We start from the raw sequence: 15,414 nt of genomic DNA, 5'->3' as shown, positions 1-15,414 counted from the left end.
ATTAGAAGCTCTCGCAGGGGCCAAGTTCAGCTTCCGGCACCCACATGGAGGCTCACAATCTTCTGTAACTCTGTTCCAGGGATCTGATGCTCTAATCTGGCCTCTGTGGGCACCACACTTGCACATAGTACACACACATACATATATGTACTATACACATAATACACATGCAGGCAAAACACTCATATACATATCAAACAAATCTGTACTCAGGTTCTCATGCTTTTGTGGTGAGCATTTAGCCCACTGATCCATGTCTGCAGCTTTCATTTCACCTGTAAAGGGTTTAAAATTACATTTTAGGCATGTGTACGTGTGAGGAATCTTAATGTGGAAAGACGACCACAGTGAGAAATATGTCTACTTTGCTACTTCCAAGTCTAATATCTCATTTAGTCTTAAATTCAGCATGCACTAACAGGAGATAATTACTCATGGTCATCTCACAGAATTGTTAAGTGGAGAACAGTACAGAATGAGACCCAGGCTAATGACATCAACTGTGTTTGTTTTACAATTCTGCCTTTCATATTCATCCCTTCAGCCTTTCTCCCCTGAGCAATAGCTATAACTCACAGAAGATATTTTATGATGTTATTTAGTAAACGTGTATATGTTTGTATGTAACAAACAAAGATTTCAAAACATGACACGTATAACGTGAATAGAAATGGAATAGGGTTATCCATTAAGACAGAATAAACATTAATGATGGTGGCTCATTAAACAGATTTCATGAGTGGGTCATAATCTGTACTTTAATATTAAAGCACAAAACAAAATTGTTTTCAGTTCTCCATCTAATCAAGAATAGTGGCAGCCATGGACATTTAACATCTCTCTATTGTAGTGGAATAGTTTTTTACAGTGTGAAGATGTTATTGGTTTAATGAAGAGGGGAATGACCATTAGCTAGGCAGGAAGAGGTTAGTGGGACTTCTGGAGACAGAGAGCTCTGGGAAGAAGAAAGGAGGAGACGGCAACAAGGAGAGGAAGCAGGACGGGTAAAATGGAGATGAGGTAACAAGCATATGGAAGGATGTAGATGAAAAAATATGGTCAAGTTATAAGAACTAGTTAGGAACAAGCCTAAGGTAAGGCCGAGCTTTTATAATTAATAAATCTGTTTGGTTTTCTGTGAGCTGGTAGTCCAAAGAAAAATCCATCTTCACTCTATATTTGTTTATTTTACAGTAGTAGATCGAATCTAGGGCTTCATGCACAGTAGGCAAGGGCCTCCACCGAGCACATTAGCCCAAGCCCTTTGTGAAACAGGGTCTGGTTATGTAGCCTAGGCTGCTCTGGAAGGAACTATAAATCCTTCTGTCTCAGTCTCCTATACGCTGGGATTACAGCCACGTATCACCTTGCCTGGTCATGTAATTTATGGAACCCTCTCAGAGCACAGGTTGAATTATAACAACTGACCTTTAAAAAAAGGTTGTTTATCACCATGTACAGTATTGTAATAAGTATTTTACTTAGATCAATTTATTATTTATTTACTTTTCTTTTTTGAGACAGGGTCTCATTATGTAACTCTGGCTGTTCTGGAACTCACTCTGTAGACCAAGCTTGCCTTGAATTCATAAAGCTCTGCCTGCCCCCGCTTCCCAAGTGCTAGGATTAAAGGCGTGCATGACTATGCACAGTTTAGATCAATTCATTAAACAGCTTCTCTGTAGGTATGAACTATCACCATCATTTATTTCAATCTTATATAGGAAAAAATTGAAGTATAGATATGATCGAGTAAATTTATGCTCACAATGGAGTTTATGGCAGAATTGGGATTGAACAAGAAGAAGTAGTGTGAGTCTGCAAATTATGCTCTTAACTATAACTAAGAATGCTATCTTGCCTTTACTATAGAAATAATGACATTGAAGCATGTAGGTATTGGGTCTCCACCATAAGCCCTAGTTGAAAGATATCATCTTTAGTACCCAATAGAATTAAATTCCAAAAGTACTTTTTGGAATTCCACCATGAGCCAGACATGGACCCATCTAAGGGAGTCTGAAACAGACAAGAAATTTGAGCCAAAAGGATGTGATTATAGATGAGAGAACAGCAATTTTGCTAGAAAAGAAACTTCATTTATGTGGCAACTAGAGCAATTACTTTACTCCATGCAGAAACTATTTGAGGGACCCTCTAATTGTCTTCTATAGCCCAGCAACCTGGTCAAGCTGGTCAGAAACCTGCCCTACCCAAGCTGGTCTCAGGCCCAGAGTTCTCGTCCTGTCCTCCGGGCCACTGCTGCTTAAATCCAGTGACTCAAATTCCAGGAGACGGAGACTTGGGCTGAAGAGATGGCTCTGAAATGGATAAGCCTCTGTGAGCCACTCTTTCTCACTGTACCCGTGGACATTAGCCCACTGCCTTATTATGGTTCCCCCCCCCTCTGGAGCTGAGGACCGAACCCTCTACCACTGAGCTAAATCCCCAACCCCGCCTTACTATGTGATGGGACATCCACCTTCTTTCTCTCCCTGTGGCCTCCATGGGCTGCTTCTGCTGAAGGCCAACTTACTACCCAGTATGTGTTTTTCCTCTTCAGTCTTTGATCATCTACTAGCTCCCCTCTTTTTATCACTACCTTTAAACACACTTGGGCCGCCCCAATCTAATCAGGATCTCACCTATCAGAAAAATACCCTCCAGAAAGTGCTACGCTAACCAAGCACTAAGAATTGCTTTTAAGATGGGGGCTGGAGGGATGGACCTGTGGTTAAGAGCACTTGCTGTCCTTTCAGAGGACCTGGGTTTCATTCCCAGCACCGGCATCAGATGGCTCACAACCACCTGAAACTCCAAGTCCAGGGGATCCAACACCCTCTTCTTGCTTCCGAGGGCACCTGCACACATGTGTTGCACATAAATTCATGCAAACACACAGACACAGGCACAGACACACACACACATAAAAACAAATCTTTAAAAAAATTTCTTTTTCTAGGTTTCATTACTTTTCTTGGCAAACACATATTTCAAGAATTTTGTGGCTATAAAATATATATAAAGATAGTAAAATGGTAAGTAAGCCCAGAGTGAGATGAACTAGCAGAAAGCATCTGTGGTACCTGCAGGAGGGAAGGTTTCTGGGGTGGTTGCCGCAGTGCTGGAATTCCCCTCCCAGGATTCTGTTCTGGCATCTGTGGACTGGTTATCAAGAAGCCATGTTCCATTTGGTGAAATGGTAGTGCCTCCAGAGTCCGTGCTTGCTGCTCTCTGGGTCCCATTGTCAGAGTGTGAAGAATTAACAGTAGTTACGTAGGTGGGTTCCAGAGTTCGATTTGGGCTGGACGTTGGTGCCTCAGAAAAAGAAATTACTGAAGAGGTTGGATTTGACGTTTTATTCTCTTCCTTAACTGATTCTGTTGTTGATGTTTTAATTAATCTTGTAATTCCTACAGAAGGTGAAACTACAAACACACACACACAAAAAGAAACATCTCATGAAGAATGTGAAGCCCCAAAAGCTAAGACACAAAGTAGTAAGCATTAATAAATGCCTCACACATCTGGACACATGCAAAGACCAGATAGACACCTGCACTCATACCCTCTTTTTTTAATACTTTATATATTTTATGTACATTGGTGTTTTGGAACTCTAGATCTGGATTTATAGTCAGTTTTGAGCTGCCATGTGGGTGCTGGGAATTGAATCCGGGTCCTCTGGAAGGACAGTCAGCACTCTTAATTGCTGAGCCAACTCTCCAGCCCCCACTCATACCCTCTTAATGCTGGGCCCTGCCCACTTTCTCCAAAGGATTGCTATCTATAACATAAAGAAAAGAACTATTTTCACTTATTTCTTCAGAATCAGTATGTAGGGATGTATATTAACATTTCTTTTACTTTTTAGGAAAGAGTAGTCTCTCCAATTATTTTAGCATACAGAACAAAGCCGAGTATTAATATAATTCAGAGATTGGCAGGAGTTTCACAGATCACATTAAATGAAAATTTATTAATATTCAAATATTGATTCCTTCATATTTCCTTCGGGTCGTTATATGTAAATCAAGATTCTATTTCAAATACGTGTCCTCTCAGGTGGTGACTTTTACCTGTGGTAGCATTGTCCGCACGAACGTGTATCAGACCACTGCCAAACAGAACGAGAATGAACCAGGGATCCATGCTGACCTAGAAAACAGGGAGACACACGAGATGAAGTGTTACCTTATTATAATTATGTCCAAATGACTCAAAATACAAAAGGTTATTTGGGGCAGTATCTTTCTTAGTTACTGAAATATATACATAGGATCTTTCGACAGCTTGATAGGCTGTTTCCCCCAGAAGTTCAGCTATTAATTGTGTCTTCATAGAAATAAAAGTAAATTTAAATAACATATCTTTTAAAGTATAAGTCTTTTTTTAAAATAATTTATTTAACTTTATTTTATGTATATTGGTGTGGAGGTGTCAGATCCCTTGGAACTGGAGTTAACAGACAGTTGTGAGCTGCCATGTGGGTGCTGGGAATTGAACCCGGGTTCTCTGGAAGAGCAGCCAGTGCTCTTAACCAACCACTGAGCCATCTCTCCAGCCCTAAAGTATAAGTCTTAACCTTAGTTGCACTTTAAAAACTACTTAAAAACTCTAGTACCAGACTGTATCTTTATGTACAAGAGATGGGTAGTCCTTAAATTTCCCAAGTCCATCTGCTCAGGACCTGAGTACAACACTGATCTAGGTTCTAGAGAAAGAACTGAGGACCAATTTATTTACAAGCCATGCTTTCACATGGTTTATAGTCTAGATGTAAATCAATATGGTAGCCACTATCTGAGAGAAAGAGGGCCTGCCTCCCTAAGAGGTGATGACAATACTGAAGTGGCATATGTAGGTAATTTATACAGACCTGGAAATCTGCTATGGAACAATGGCATTGCCTGGCAGGGGAATGTAGTCAGTAGTGGCCTTCCCTAAGTGCAGAGACTTTTGTAGGCTGTGATAACAAAGTCAGTGCTACATTATGTTAGATGTCTATAACTCTTAAAGAGCCGGAGAGTGAACTGATATTGAACTCTTCTGACAGGATCCATTTCAATTCCTATCTGATCATATTTTAAAGTCGGTAATGCATATAATCATTTACACAAGGATCAGGCAGCAGGCTGGAAGGCTGCTGTATATGTGTGCTCGGCTACTCAGGGCAAATCAACAGAAAAGAAGTTGACTCACAGAATTAAATGCTTAAAATACATTTTAAAAGAGAATAAGCATATAGTTGTGAATTGAAGCTACAAAAAAACTTTCTAAGCACAAGAACAATGCAAGCAACCATGAAAGTAAAAGTGGAAGCTGCTAAGAAAAAACAAGTTTAAAAAAACTGATCATAAACAATGTTCATGGATAGGAACTTAGTTTTATTAAGATGCCATGTCTTCCAAAATTATCTATAGGTAAACACAATCTTGATAAAAATCACAAGTTTTTTGTAGACATTGAGAAAGTGTTTCTAAAGTTTATATGGAGGCAAAAGACTCAAAAGAGCCAAGTAGATATTGAAAAAGGAAAAAAAAAATTAGAGGACCAACACTATCTGATATCAAGACCTCCTTCTTTAATATCAACAACAACAACAACAACAACAACAAGACAGCTAAATGAATGGTACAGAGTAAGACCAGAAACAGAACCACATGTTGTCAAGAGTTTTGCTCAGAATCCAAGCAGAAAAGAATTACTGGCATAACACACATCATCATGGATGAATAAAAAAAGATTCATTCATATGTTGATGGAATAAAAGTTGGTACCAGAAGTACATAATTATGAATCTATATACATGAAGTTCTACCATAAGCAAAATTAACTTACATAGGAAAAAATCAGAGTAAGAGTCCCTAGAAAAGAGATTTATTGGAAAGAAACATGATGATAATACAGGTTGAGTGGTCTTTATTTAAATGGTAGGGACTCAGCCAGGCAGTGGTGGTGGTGCACGCCTTTAATCCCAGCACTCGGGAGGCAGAGGCAGGTGAATCTCTGTGAGTTCATGACCAGCCTGGTCTACAGAGTGAGTTCCAGCTTAGCTAGGGCTACACAGGAAGCCTGTCTTGAATCCCTCCCACCACCAACACCAAAAAAAAAAAAAAAAAAAAAGTAAAGCACACTTGTAAGAACAAATGCAAATAGAACAATGAGAATAAAGCAAACCAAGCCCCATCCACCACTGTTAGTCTCATTTCCCAGGAGGTCACTAAATACTTCTCTCCAAATGCTTACGAAGGTTTCTCTACTAAACTGACATACACGCACACATTAAAAAAACTTATGAATAAGATGATAACGTCTGTCAGGCGGTGGTGGTACATGCTTTTAATCCCAGCACTCAGGAGGCAGAGGCAGGCCAATCTCTGAGTTTGAGGCCAACCTGGGCTATAGAGTGAGAGTTCCAGGAAAGGTGCAAAACTACACAGAGAAACCCTGTCTCCAAAAATAAACAAACAAACAAACAAAAAAACCCAAAAAAGATGATATGTCTAGTGCTTTGGTTTTTACTTAAGTAAACCCTAAACACCTTCCATATTAATACACTAATACACATAGGTACCTTTCTTGTCAACAGCTGCAGTGTTTTACTATGTGGATATAGCAGCAATATTGTAGTCCTTCCTTTCTGTTTGCTTCTATTACAAGTTGACTGTAAGAGGCAGGCAGATGGCTCCGTTGGCAAGGTGCTTTGCTACCAAGCTGATGCTATGAATTCACTCCCCAGGACTGACAAGGTGGGAGGAAAGGACTGATTCCTGCAAGCTGTCCTCTGACCTCCACATGTGCATGCACATATTGTGGAAGCTGGAGAGATGGCTCAGTGATTAAGTGTTCGCTGCTCACGCAGAAGACAAGAGTTTGGTTCCCAGCACCCACGTTGGGTGGCTCACAACTGAGTAGCCTCCCAGTACTCACGCATACTTACTCCCCCCTTATTAATTTAAAAAGAAATTTAAAATAAAATAAAAATTTAAAAATTAAAGTGTTTATTGTTGGCCTAGGCCACCTGCCCCTGTCTGTTTCTGTCCTGTTCACTCACAGATGGGACCATCAAGTTCAGGTGACCAGCCTGGTGGGAACACAATCTTTGGGAAGATCATTCATAAGCAAATTATGGTTAAAATAATTTTCAAGGATGATCAGTGTCTTGCTTTCCATGACGTTTCCCCTTCTTCATTAATGCTTTCTGGTGATATTGAAGAAACATACAGCCCAGTTTCTGTAGCAGCAGCTGATGATCAAAGTCTTCTCAGACACTGAAATGTCTAGCAATCATCAGGAAATGTGCCACTGATCTGGGCCTGGACAGTTGTTACCGAATGGTGGTGAAGGGAGCTGCAGACCGGGGCAGTCTATCATATTCACCTCCATGTTCTTGGGGGTCAGCAGATGAACTCGCCTCCTCGGTAAGAATGTTGGGGATAATTTCCTCATCTCTATATACTGATTAAGTTGGCAAGCTCTAATATGTTAAATATTTCACAAACTTATTTTTGTCTGTGTATGAACAGATTGAAGAGAATTTTTAAAAATCTATGCTCAATAAAGGAAGTCATAAGTAAAAAAAGGGTTGTTTGTACATATTATATTTATTTTCCTACTTTATGAGTTAATTTCCATTAGGCAACAGTGGCCTGAGTAAGACAGAATTATATGTTTTAGAAAAGCCAAAATGCTGCGAGAATCCAAGTTTATAATATTTTATTTTATCCCTTTATATGTGGTGTGTGTGTGTGTGTGTGTGTGTGTGTGTGTGTGTGTGTGTAGGCTGGTGATTGATGAGTCTTCTTCAATCACTCTCTGCCTTATTCTTGAGGCAGGGTCTCTCAAATGAATTAAGAGCTCACCAATGTGACCGATCTAGCTCGTCAGGCGGGCCACTGTGTTCACCTGGCATTTGGGTGGGTTCTGGGGATCAGAACCTCTGGTCCTCACACGTGCAAAGCTTTATTTCATTAAGCCATCTTCCCAGCTCCAATTACTTAAAAATAACAAGAAGTACAAAAACTTGTAAACATAAACCTTTGATAAGCTGAGTACATAAGAGCCAGGCAAACACACTTTGGGGGATGAATCCTGGAAGCATTTCCTTAGTGTATCAAACACAATGGCGCGCGCGCGCACACACGCACACACACACACACACACACACACACACACACACACACACACACACACACGCGGTGCTCATTCCCTTGCTCCTCCTCCATAAAAAGAGGCAATATGTAGTCCTTCTCATACAAAAACATTTCTAACTTATTTAAAAATGTTCCCATTACATATACACTAGGCTGATCAATGATTAAGTTCAACATTGAAACAATAAAATAAACCCAGAGGCCACTAACATGCACGAAAGCAATATGATAAAAGACTAAGGAAATTTGGGGGAAAAAAGGCCCATAGCTGTTGTCTTGGTTTCCTTTTCTGCTGTGATTAGACCACCTCATACCACCCTGAGGAAAGCAATGAAGGCAAGCTTTATTCTAGCTCACAGTTTGAGATGCTGGCCCATCAAAACAGGGAAACCACGGCAGCAGGAGCTCCAAGCAGCTGCTCATACTGTACCCTTAGGCAGGAAGTATCGAGTGAAGAAGGCTTGTTTAGTTCACTTTCTCCTTTTTTACACAGTCCAGGATCCTAGCCCAGGGAATGGTGCTACCCAGAGCAGGCAGGTCTTCCCTCTTCGATTAACCTAACCATTTCCTAGAGTCCATTTCTTAAAGTCTAGATCTCATCACATTGATGATAGAGATAACATCACAACTGTACTTTTCCTGATACTGAATATTTTCTACATGTTTGTAAAATTCAATTCAGCATAGCAAACCTGAGACATTTTTTATGGGTGTAAGTGAAGGCTCTTAGTTCTCCACTGGGGATACACAAGTGGGCAATGCTCACTGGCTGTTAGATTTCTCACATCTTCCCATCCATCTAAGAAGACCAGGGCACTCTTTATACATGTTATATACTAAGTACTTTTTATACCTCCTCTCTTTTAACCAATTCTGCTATGCTGACAGCGCAGAGTAGAGTTACCATAACTTACTGTAAGTATACTTTGCTGTATGTAGTGTATACCCCATTATAGAAACTGTGTATGTTAAATTGGACCCTCTCCCCCAACAAAGATAGCAGTGCAGGGAACAGTAGCCAGGACTTTGGGTATGCTACAATCACTTTATTACTGAGCTATAGTCCCAGCCCAGACACCTGAATTTTATTTTATTTTATTATATTTATTTTTTTTATTTTTTGGTTTTTCAAGACAGGGTTTCTTGATGCAACCCTAGCTGTCCTGGAACTCACTCTGTAGACCAGGTTGGTCTCAAACTCAAGAGATTCACCTGCCTCTGCCTCCTGAGTGCTGGGATTAAAGGTGTGTGCCACTACCACCTGGCTAGAAAAACCTGAATGTTTAATGATGGACAATCAACTATTTATACTTACACACAGTTCAGGGCTAATGTATTTGGAAACTATATCCTGCATTCAAAATGAAGAAATGAACCACCACAGGCACACTAAAGATTTGCTAGAGAAAGTCTGCCTTTGTTGGCTTCTGGCCAAAGAACAGTATTTCTTGCCTTGATATATAATCCCTGCCAGTGGATGCCAAGGCTGATAGCCATGACCTCTCACATGAGAGCAAAGAGAAGAAGAAAATGTGCCTATTATTTAGACAGGTGTGGACAACTGAGGAGACTCTAGCCAAAGGGCTAATAGACCTAATTCTGTTGTGAGATCTCTAGAAAGGTGATTTTAAAACCCATTTCATGTGCTGGAGAGATGGTTTAGAAATTAAGAAAGAGCACTTGCTGCACTTGCAGAGGATCTGAGTTTAGCTCCCAGCACCCACATGGCAGCTCACAACTGTTTGTAACTCTAGTTTCAGGGGATCCAATGCCCTCTGGTTTCCAAGGGGATCAGGCACACATGTACACATACATAAATGCAGACAAATCATTCATACACATAAAGCATTTTCAGACAGATGCAACAACCTGGATTCTTACACAACTCTTCTAGAGTAAGAACAACTCCTAACATTTTGACTACTGATGAACTAGAGAGGAATGATGAGGGTGCTCTGCATACATTTAGTAAAGAAAAAGGTTATAAACACTAACATTATGTGGGTGTCATGGAACACACCTACATTCCCAGCAACCAGGAGGCTAAGGAAGGATAGAGTTGAAAGCCAGCCTGGGACTAACCATGAGGCCCTATCTCAAGGAGACAACAGTAACATTATAAAGTCCTTTCTAGTGAAGAAGAGCTGAGCTGTGCATTCCTCAGAGTTTAGACTGTGGTTCTAAAACCTTCCATTAAGTCTTCCTAATCATGCGGAAGAGCATACACCTGTAATCCCAGCTAACATGGAGGGCCGAGGCAGGAAGATCACAAGTTTAAGACCAGCCTGGGTTACACAGCAAGACCCTGTCTCAGAATAAACATAAAAAGGGATGAGACGTAGCTCAGTCATAGAGCCCTTGCCTAGCGCAGTCATGAGGTTATGGTTTAAACTGTTAGATCCACAAAAAGAAAAAAATTATATTCAAAGTTGTGTTCCATATTTAACATGTTCCCAATAAAATAGGACCAAGAGAAAGCTAGGCACTATTACTTGAAACATTTTATTCCTGCTAAAGTCTTTAATTTACTTACTTAACTTACTTATTTGTTTGTTTGTTTGTTTGTTTATTTATTGAGACAGAGTGTCTCTATGTAGCCCTGAATGTCCTGGAACTCAATATGCTGACCAGTCTGGCCTCTAACTTGAAGATCCGCCAATCTCTGCCTCTCGAGTGCTGGGATTAAAGGTGTGCACCATCACCGCCTGGTTGTTTTTTTTTGTTTTTTGTTTTTTGTTTTTTTTAACCATTTTTCTTATTCTCATTTCTCAGATAAAGAAATTTGAAAGATAGTTTCTCAGTAGGTAGAATTCAGATCTAAGATTACCTGGCTTTTCTTCACATAACTAATGAAGAAATAGATACATTTTTAAAAAAATGCCAACTAAAGCAAACTGATAATTCTATTTCTATTTTACAGATTTTTTTTTTCAATGATGGAGTAGCAAGCCTTGAAAATATGATCAGAGGTTTAAATATCCAATATTTAGTTCTGGTCTTGATTTTAGTAAACTCACCTCTTTGGTAGAGATCCAGTTTGTAGTGGGAAGATATGCGTTCAGACCCCAGTCTTACTGAAGATGCCTTCCAAGTGTGTGACAAAACAGCAGCTGAGAGTCATTCAAATTGCTCTGGGCCATCTCCTGGGGCTGCTCAGGTGACTTAAAAGGCTGACTTAAATGCAAAAAGTGACTAGAAGGAGGGGTCAGCCACTTCAGCCAACTATTCGCTTGTTCAGCATTATTTATTATTGGAAACAATATGTTTTCTTACTTGCTTGCTTTGTGCCTTTGTATTAGGCATTTTTTTTTTTCGTTTTTTTTGAGACTGGGTTTCTCTGTGTAGTTTTGGTGCCTGTCCTGGATCTCGCTCTGTAGACTAGGCTGGCCTCGAACTCACAGAGATCTTGCTCTGTAGACCAGGCTGGCCTCGAACTCACAGAGATCCACCTGGCTCTGCCTCCTGAGTGCTGGGATTAAAGGTGTACGCCACCACAGTCCGGCTGTAATAGGCATTTATAGACTTTATCTTATTTACTTCTCATAACATTATGAGTTAGATACTATTTTTCTAGAGATTAAGGAATTTGTTCAAGGCTACATAGCTAATAAATGTTTACTGATATTCAAACATGAGCTTTTCAAACTCCACAGCCCAGCCCATGGTTTTTGCTTTTAATTCTCCAGATATCAGAGGATACATACATCAGATACAGACATTGTTATTGAGGGCTTCATTAACCTGTAGTGGGGTACAAATAAACTATTCAAGTCCTGAATTATTACCTGTCTAAAAAGTTAGCCAAAAGCAATAAAATGAGGTGGGAAAAGTGTAAACTACAGAGGGAATTTTCAGTAAAAGTTGGAAGCACACGAGTTAGCTAAGACTAGGCAGCTTTTAAGCAAACAGGACTATCAAAGCTTAAAATAGCTTGTCTGGTACCATCAATGACAAGCTGGGAAGAGGCACAGAAACGCCTACTGATTGTAGAGGACACCTTATAGACCAAAGAAAGGATTACATGTGGATTAGGAGCAAGGGGGACTGGTAGGCAGTTGCACCAGCGAATAAGCCCTACCCCTGACTTTGGTGATGAATCAGGAAATCTCAACCTCAGCCAAACTTCCACCTCCTATATACTCTTAAATCCCCCAAGACTATGTGCTGTTGGGTCAGGATTATATGCAGCCAGGACAGGGGAGTGTGACTGGTATTTCAGGTCAACGTTTCATGGGGTAACAATAGCTGCTCAGTTTTCAATATGGCAATGGCCATGTCATGCTCAAAGGACACAGTTCCAATACAAGACATCAAGCAGGACCTAATACAACAGGCTAGTGTCTGAAAGGATGAAGCAAAGGGGGATATAATGTACATGAGGCAAGACAAGGCAGCCATAACATCACCAAAGGACTGTTGCCACAGTGAAAAGATTTTTTAGTTTCCCCCAATAATAGAAAGTTTTGACTCACCAGTGAACACAATTGGGAAATATCAATAGTTAGAGCATGGGGAACGGACACAGAACAATCTGGAGTTTAGAACAGTTAACAACAGGCTGAGTGTGAGGTTAGGGGAGTCATTGACCAAAGCCTTCAGAATCCAGCCACTAAAGCAAGAGGAACTACAGGAGGTTAAGACCGTCTTGGGCAGACTTAAGAGAACTGATAGGTTAGAATTCATAGAATTAAGACTTTATGAGATGCTGGAGGTGGTCAAGGCCCATGTGTTGGGCTAACAAAGCCGAAAATAGAAGGATGGGCAAGTCTGGGGCATACAGTGGGGAAGGTGATGGATGACTTTAGTTCTGAGTGTGCAGTACTACAGTACAGAGTGTATCTGCCAGGGGTGATGGGAGAAGGGGCAGGACAGCAGACAGGCAATGACAGAGCTGCTGCCATGGAAGTCAAGTGACAAATGCTGTAATGAGCAAGTCAGACAGGAGACATTTGACAAGCACAAGAAGTAGTAGGTGGACGCTAAGCAGAGAACTGATACCTGCCACTAAGAGAGGGTGGAAGAGGAGCAGTAAGCGATGCCAGTAAGAGAAGAGAGAGTAATGAGAGAAAATGGGAGAGCTTCTGAGGAAGGTCTCCAACACCGACTCGACAGCCTGCCTTTCCACCACTGTACTTCGTGACTCTGAGTTTTACTATTGTTGGGAACCCTGCAATTGACCTCTTGTATCTGGCTTTTTTCACCCAGTATGTGTCTGAATTTCTATTTATATATTTATGATTTTTCAGTTCTAGGGATTGAACTCAGGTCTGTTTCCAGCCAGTCTAACTGAATCAGAGAGCTCTAGGTTCAGTGAGAAACACTGTCTCAAAATAAACAAACAAATAAATAAATAAATAGAAAATAAGGGCAAAATGATTAAGGAAGATATATCCAACATTGACCTGTGTTACACACACACACACACACACACACACACACACACACACACGGTGGAAGATAGTGCCCTGAAAACTATAATCACATGAAAGAGTAAAATTGGCCTCTTACCTTTAATTATCCATATAAACTAACTCAAATGAGGAGTTTAGGACTAAATGTGAGATGTTAAACAACAAAGCTTGAGGCTGGGTAAATGGTTCAATCTGTAAAGCATCTGTTTGCCTTGCAGGTATCTGCTTCTTTTTGTCTGTCTGTTGAAAGGTTTATACGCTCTGAGGGCAGCAGTGGTAGAGCAGGCCAGGGTTAGGTCCCCAGAACTGCAAAACTATACACAGACAAAAACAAACAGAAAGTCAGGCAAGGAAGGTCAACTATGTGCAATTCTAGAGCAGTAAAAATCCGAATCAGAAAATGCAATGATGGGTGCTATGGGCTGATGGGAGGAAGGACTGCAGAGTCAGTATTTAATGGGCACAGAGGTTCAGCTGAAGAAGATGAAAACATTGAGACTCGGGTGATGGAGACAGCGGCACAACAACATGGACGTTATCTGGAAAGCAGTATTTTATTATTCATTGGTTTTCTGAGACAGAGTCTCTCTACATAGCCCTGACTGACCTGGAACTGACGATGTAGGCCAGGCAGGCCCTGAACTCACAGAGATCCACCTGTGCCAGCACACCTGGTATAAAACAACATTTAAAAAACAGAATAGATAGAGAAATAAGACAAGCCACACAAAGGAAGAAAATCTTAGAAAAATTTAGCTAATATGAGATTGCTTTCCAGATCTGGACACTTTAATAAAAATGGACAGCACAGTAGCAGAGCTCTTGTCTTAGCACTCTTTTAAAATCCTGGGTCAGCCGGGCAGTGGTGGCACACACCTTTAATCCCAGGAGGCAGAAGCAGGCGGATCTCTGAGTTCAAGGCCAGCCTGGTCTACAGAGTGAGTTCCAGAACAGCCAGGGCTACAGAAAGAAACGCTGTCTCAAAACAACAACAACAAAGAACACCCTCCCCCCCAAAGAAAGCTCCTGGGTTAGACCCAACATCAAAAAATGACAATGAAAGAAGGTATTAGGAAGGCAATCAAACACATGGAAAAAAAAAAAGTGAGAATCACTAAATCATCTGGGAAATGTAAAATACCAGCACTTGGCAGGGCGGTGGCGGTGCACGCATTTAATCCCAGCACTCGGGAGGCAGAGCCAGGCGGATCTCTGTGAGTTCGAGGCCAACCTGGGCTACCAAGTGAGCTCCAGGAAAGGCACAAAGCTACGCAGAGAAACCCTGTCTCGGAAAGAAAAAAAAAAAAAAATACCAGCACATGCCCATTAAAATGAAATATCTTAAACTTAAAAACAGAGAAGGCACAAATTAATATGAATGTCAACTGGATGCATTTAGACACAGTATATGGAACAATTAATATTATCAACAATTAAGGCAAACTATTTGAAAACCTAAATTGAATGTAAAATACAAAAGTTAATCATGATTAATTTGAATGTATCCAAGCTACTTAATGATGTTTTAAAAGGATATTTTAACCTAAAGTCTGTAAATACACGTGATGGTTGGCTAGCTTTAATTGTGAACTGTGCTGGTTAGTTTTATGTCAACTTGACACAAGTTGGAGTTATTTTAGAAGAGGCCTACCATACTGGCCTATAGGCAAGACTGTGGTCAATCTTTTTGATTCATGCCTAGTTCACCATGGGTGATACCACCCCTGGGCTGGTGGTCCTGTGTGCTATAAGAAAGTAGGTTAAGTAAGCCAGGAGGAACAAGCCAGTAAGCAGCAAACTAAGACAATACCCAATTTAAAGATTATATGTTTTAGTAGATGTGAAAA

The 15,414-nt window shown here is 40.6% G+C and overlaps 1 protein-coding gene across 4 annotated transcripts in view; it reads right to left on the bottom strand.

Annotated features, from left to right (window-relative positions):
* Ptpra (protein tyrosine phosphatase receptor type A) overlaps window positions 1-15,414 on the bottom strand; it is a 111,439-nt gene that overhangs the window by 55,108 nt on the left and 40,917 nt on the right. For 3 of the 4 annotated variants that reach the window (XM_076570643.1, XM_076570642.1, XM_076570640.1), the window contains exons 2-3: window positions 4,080-4,158; window positions 3,087-3,428 (exon numbers count right to left, since the gene is read on the bottom strand). In XM_076570643.1, coding sequence (XP_076426758.1) covers window positions 3,087-3,428; window positions 4,080-4,152 — 415 coding nt within the window. In that variant the 5' untranslated portion in view covers window positions 4,153-4,158. Of the gene's footprint in view, window positions 1-3,086; window positions 3,429-4,079; window positions 4,159-11,173; window positions 11,192-15,414 lie in introns of those variants that run through there. The other variant, XM_076570641.1, reaches the window with a different exon arrangement.

Source organism: Peromyscus maniculatus, chromosome 4 (assembly GCF_049852395.1).
Source record: "Peromyscus maniculatus bairdii isolate BWxNUB_F1_BW_parent chromosome 4, HU_Pman_BW_mat_3.1, whole genome shotgun sequence".
NCBI lineage: Eukaryota > Metazoa > Chordata > Mammalia > Rodentia > Cricetidae > Peromyscus > Peromyscus maniculatus.
This window is presented reverse-complemented; position numbering and strand designations above follow the sequence as displayed.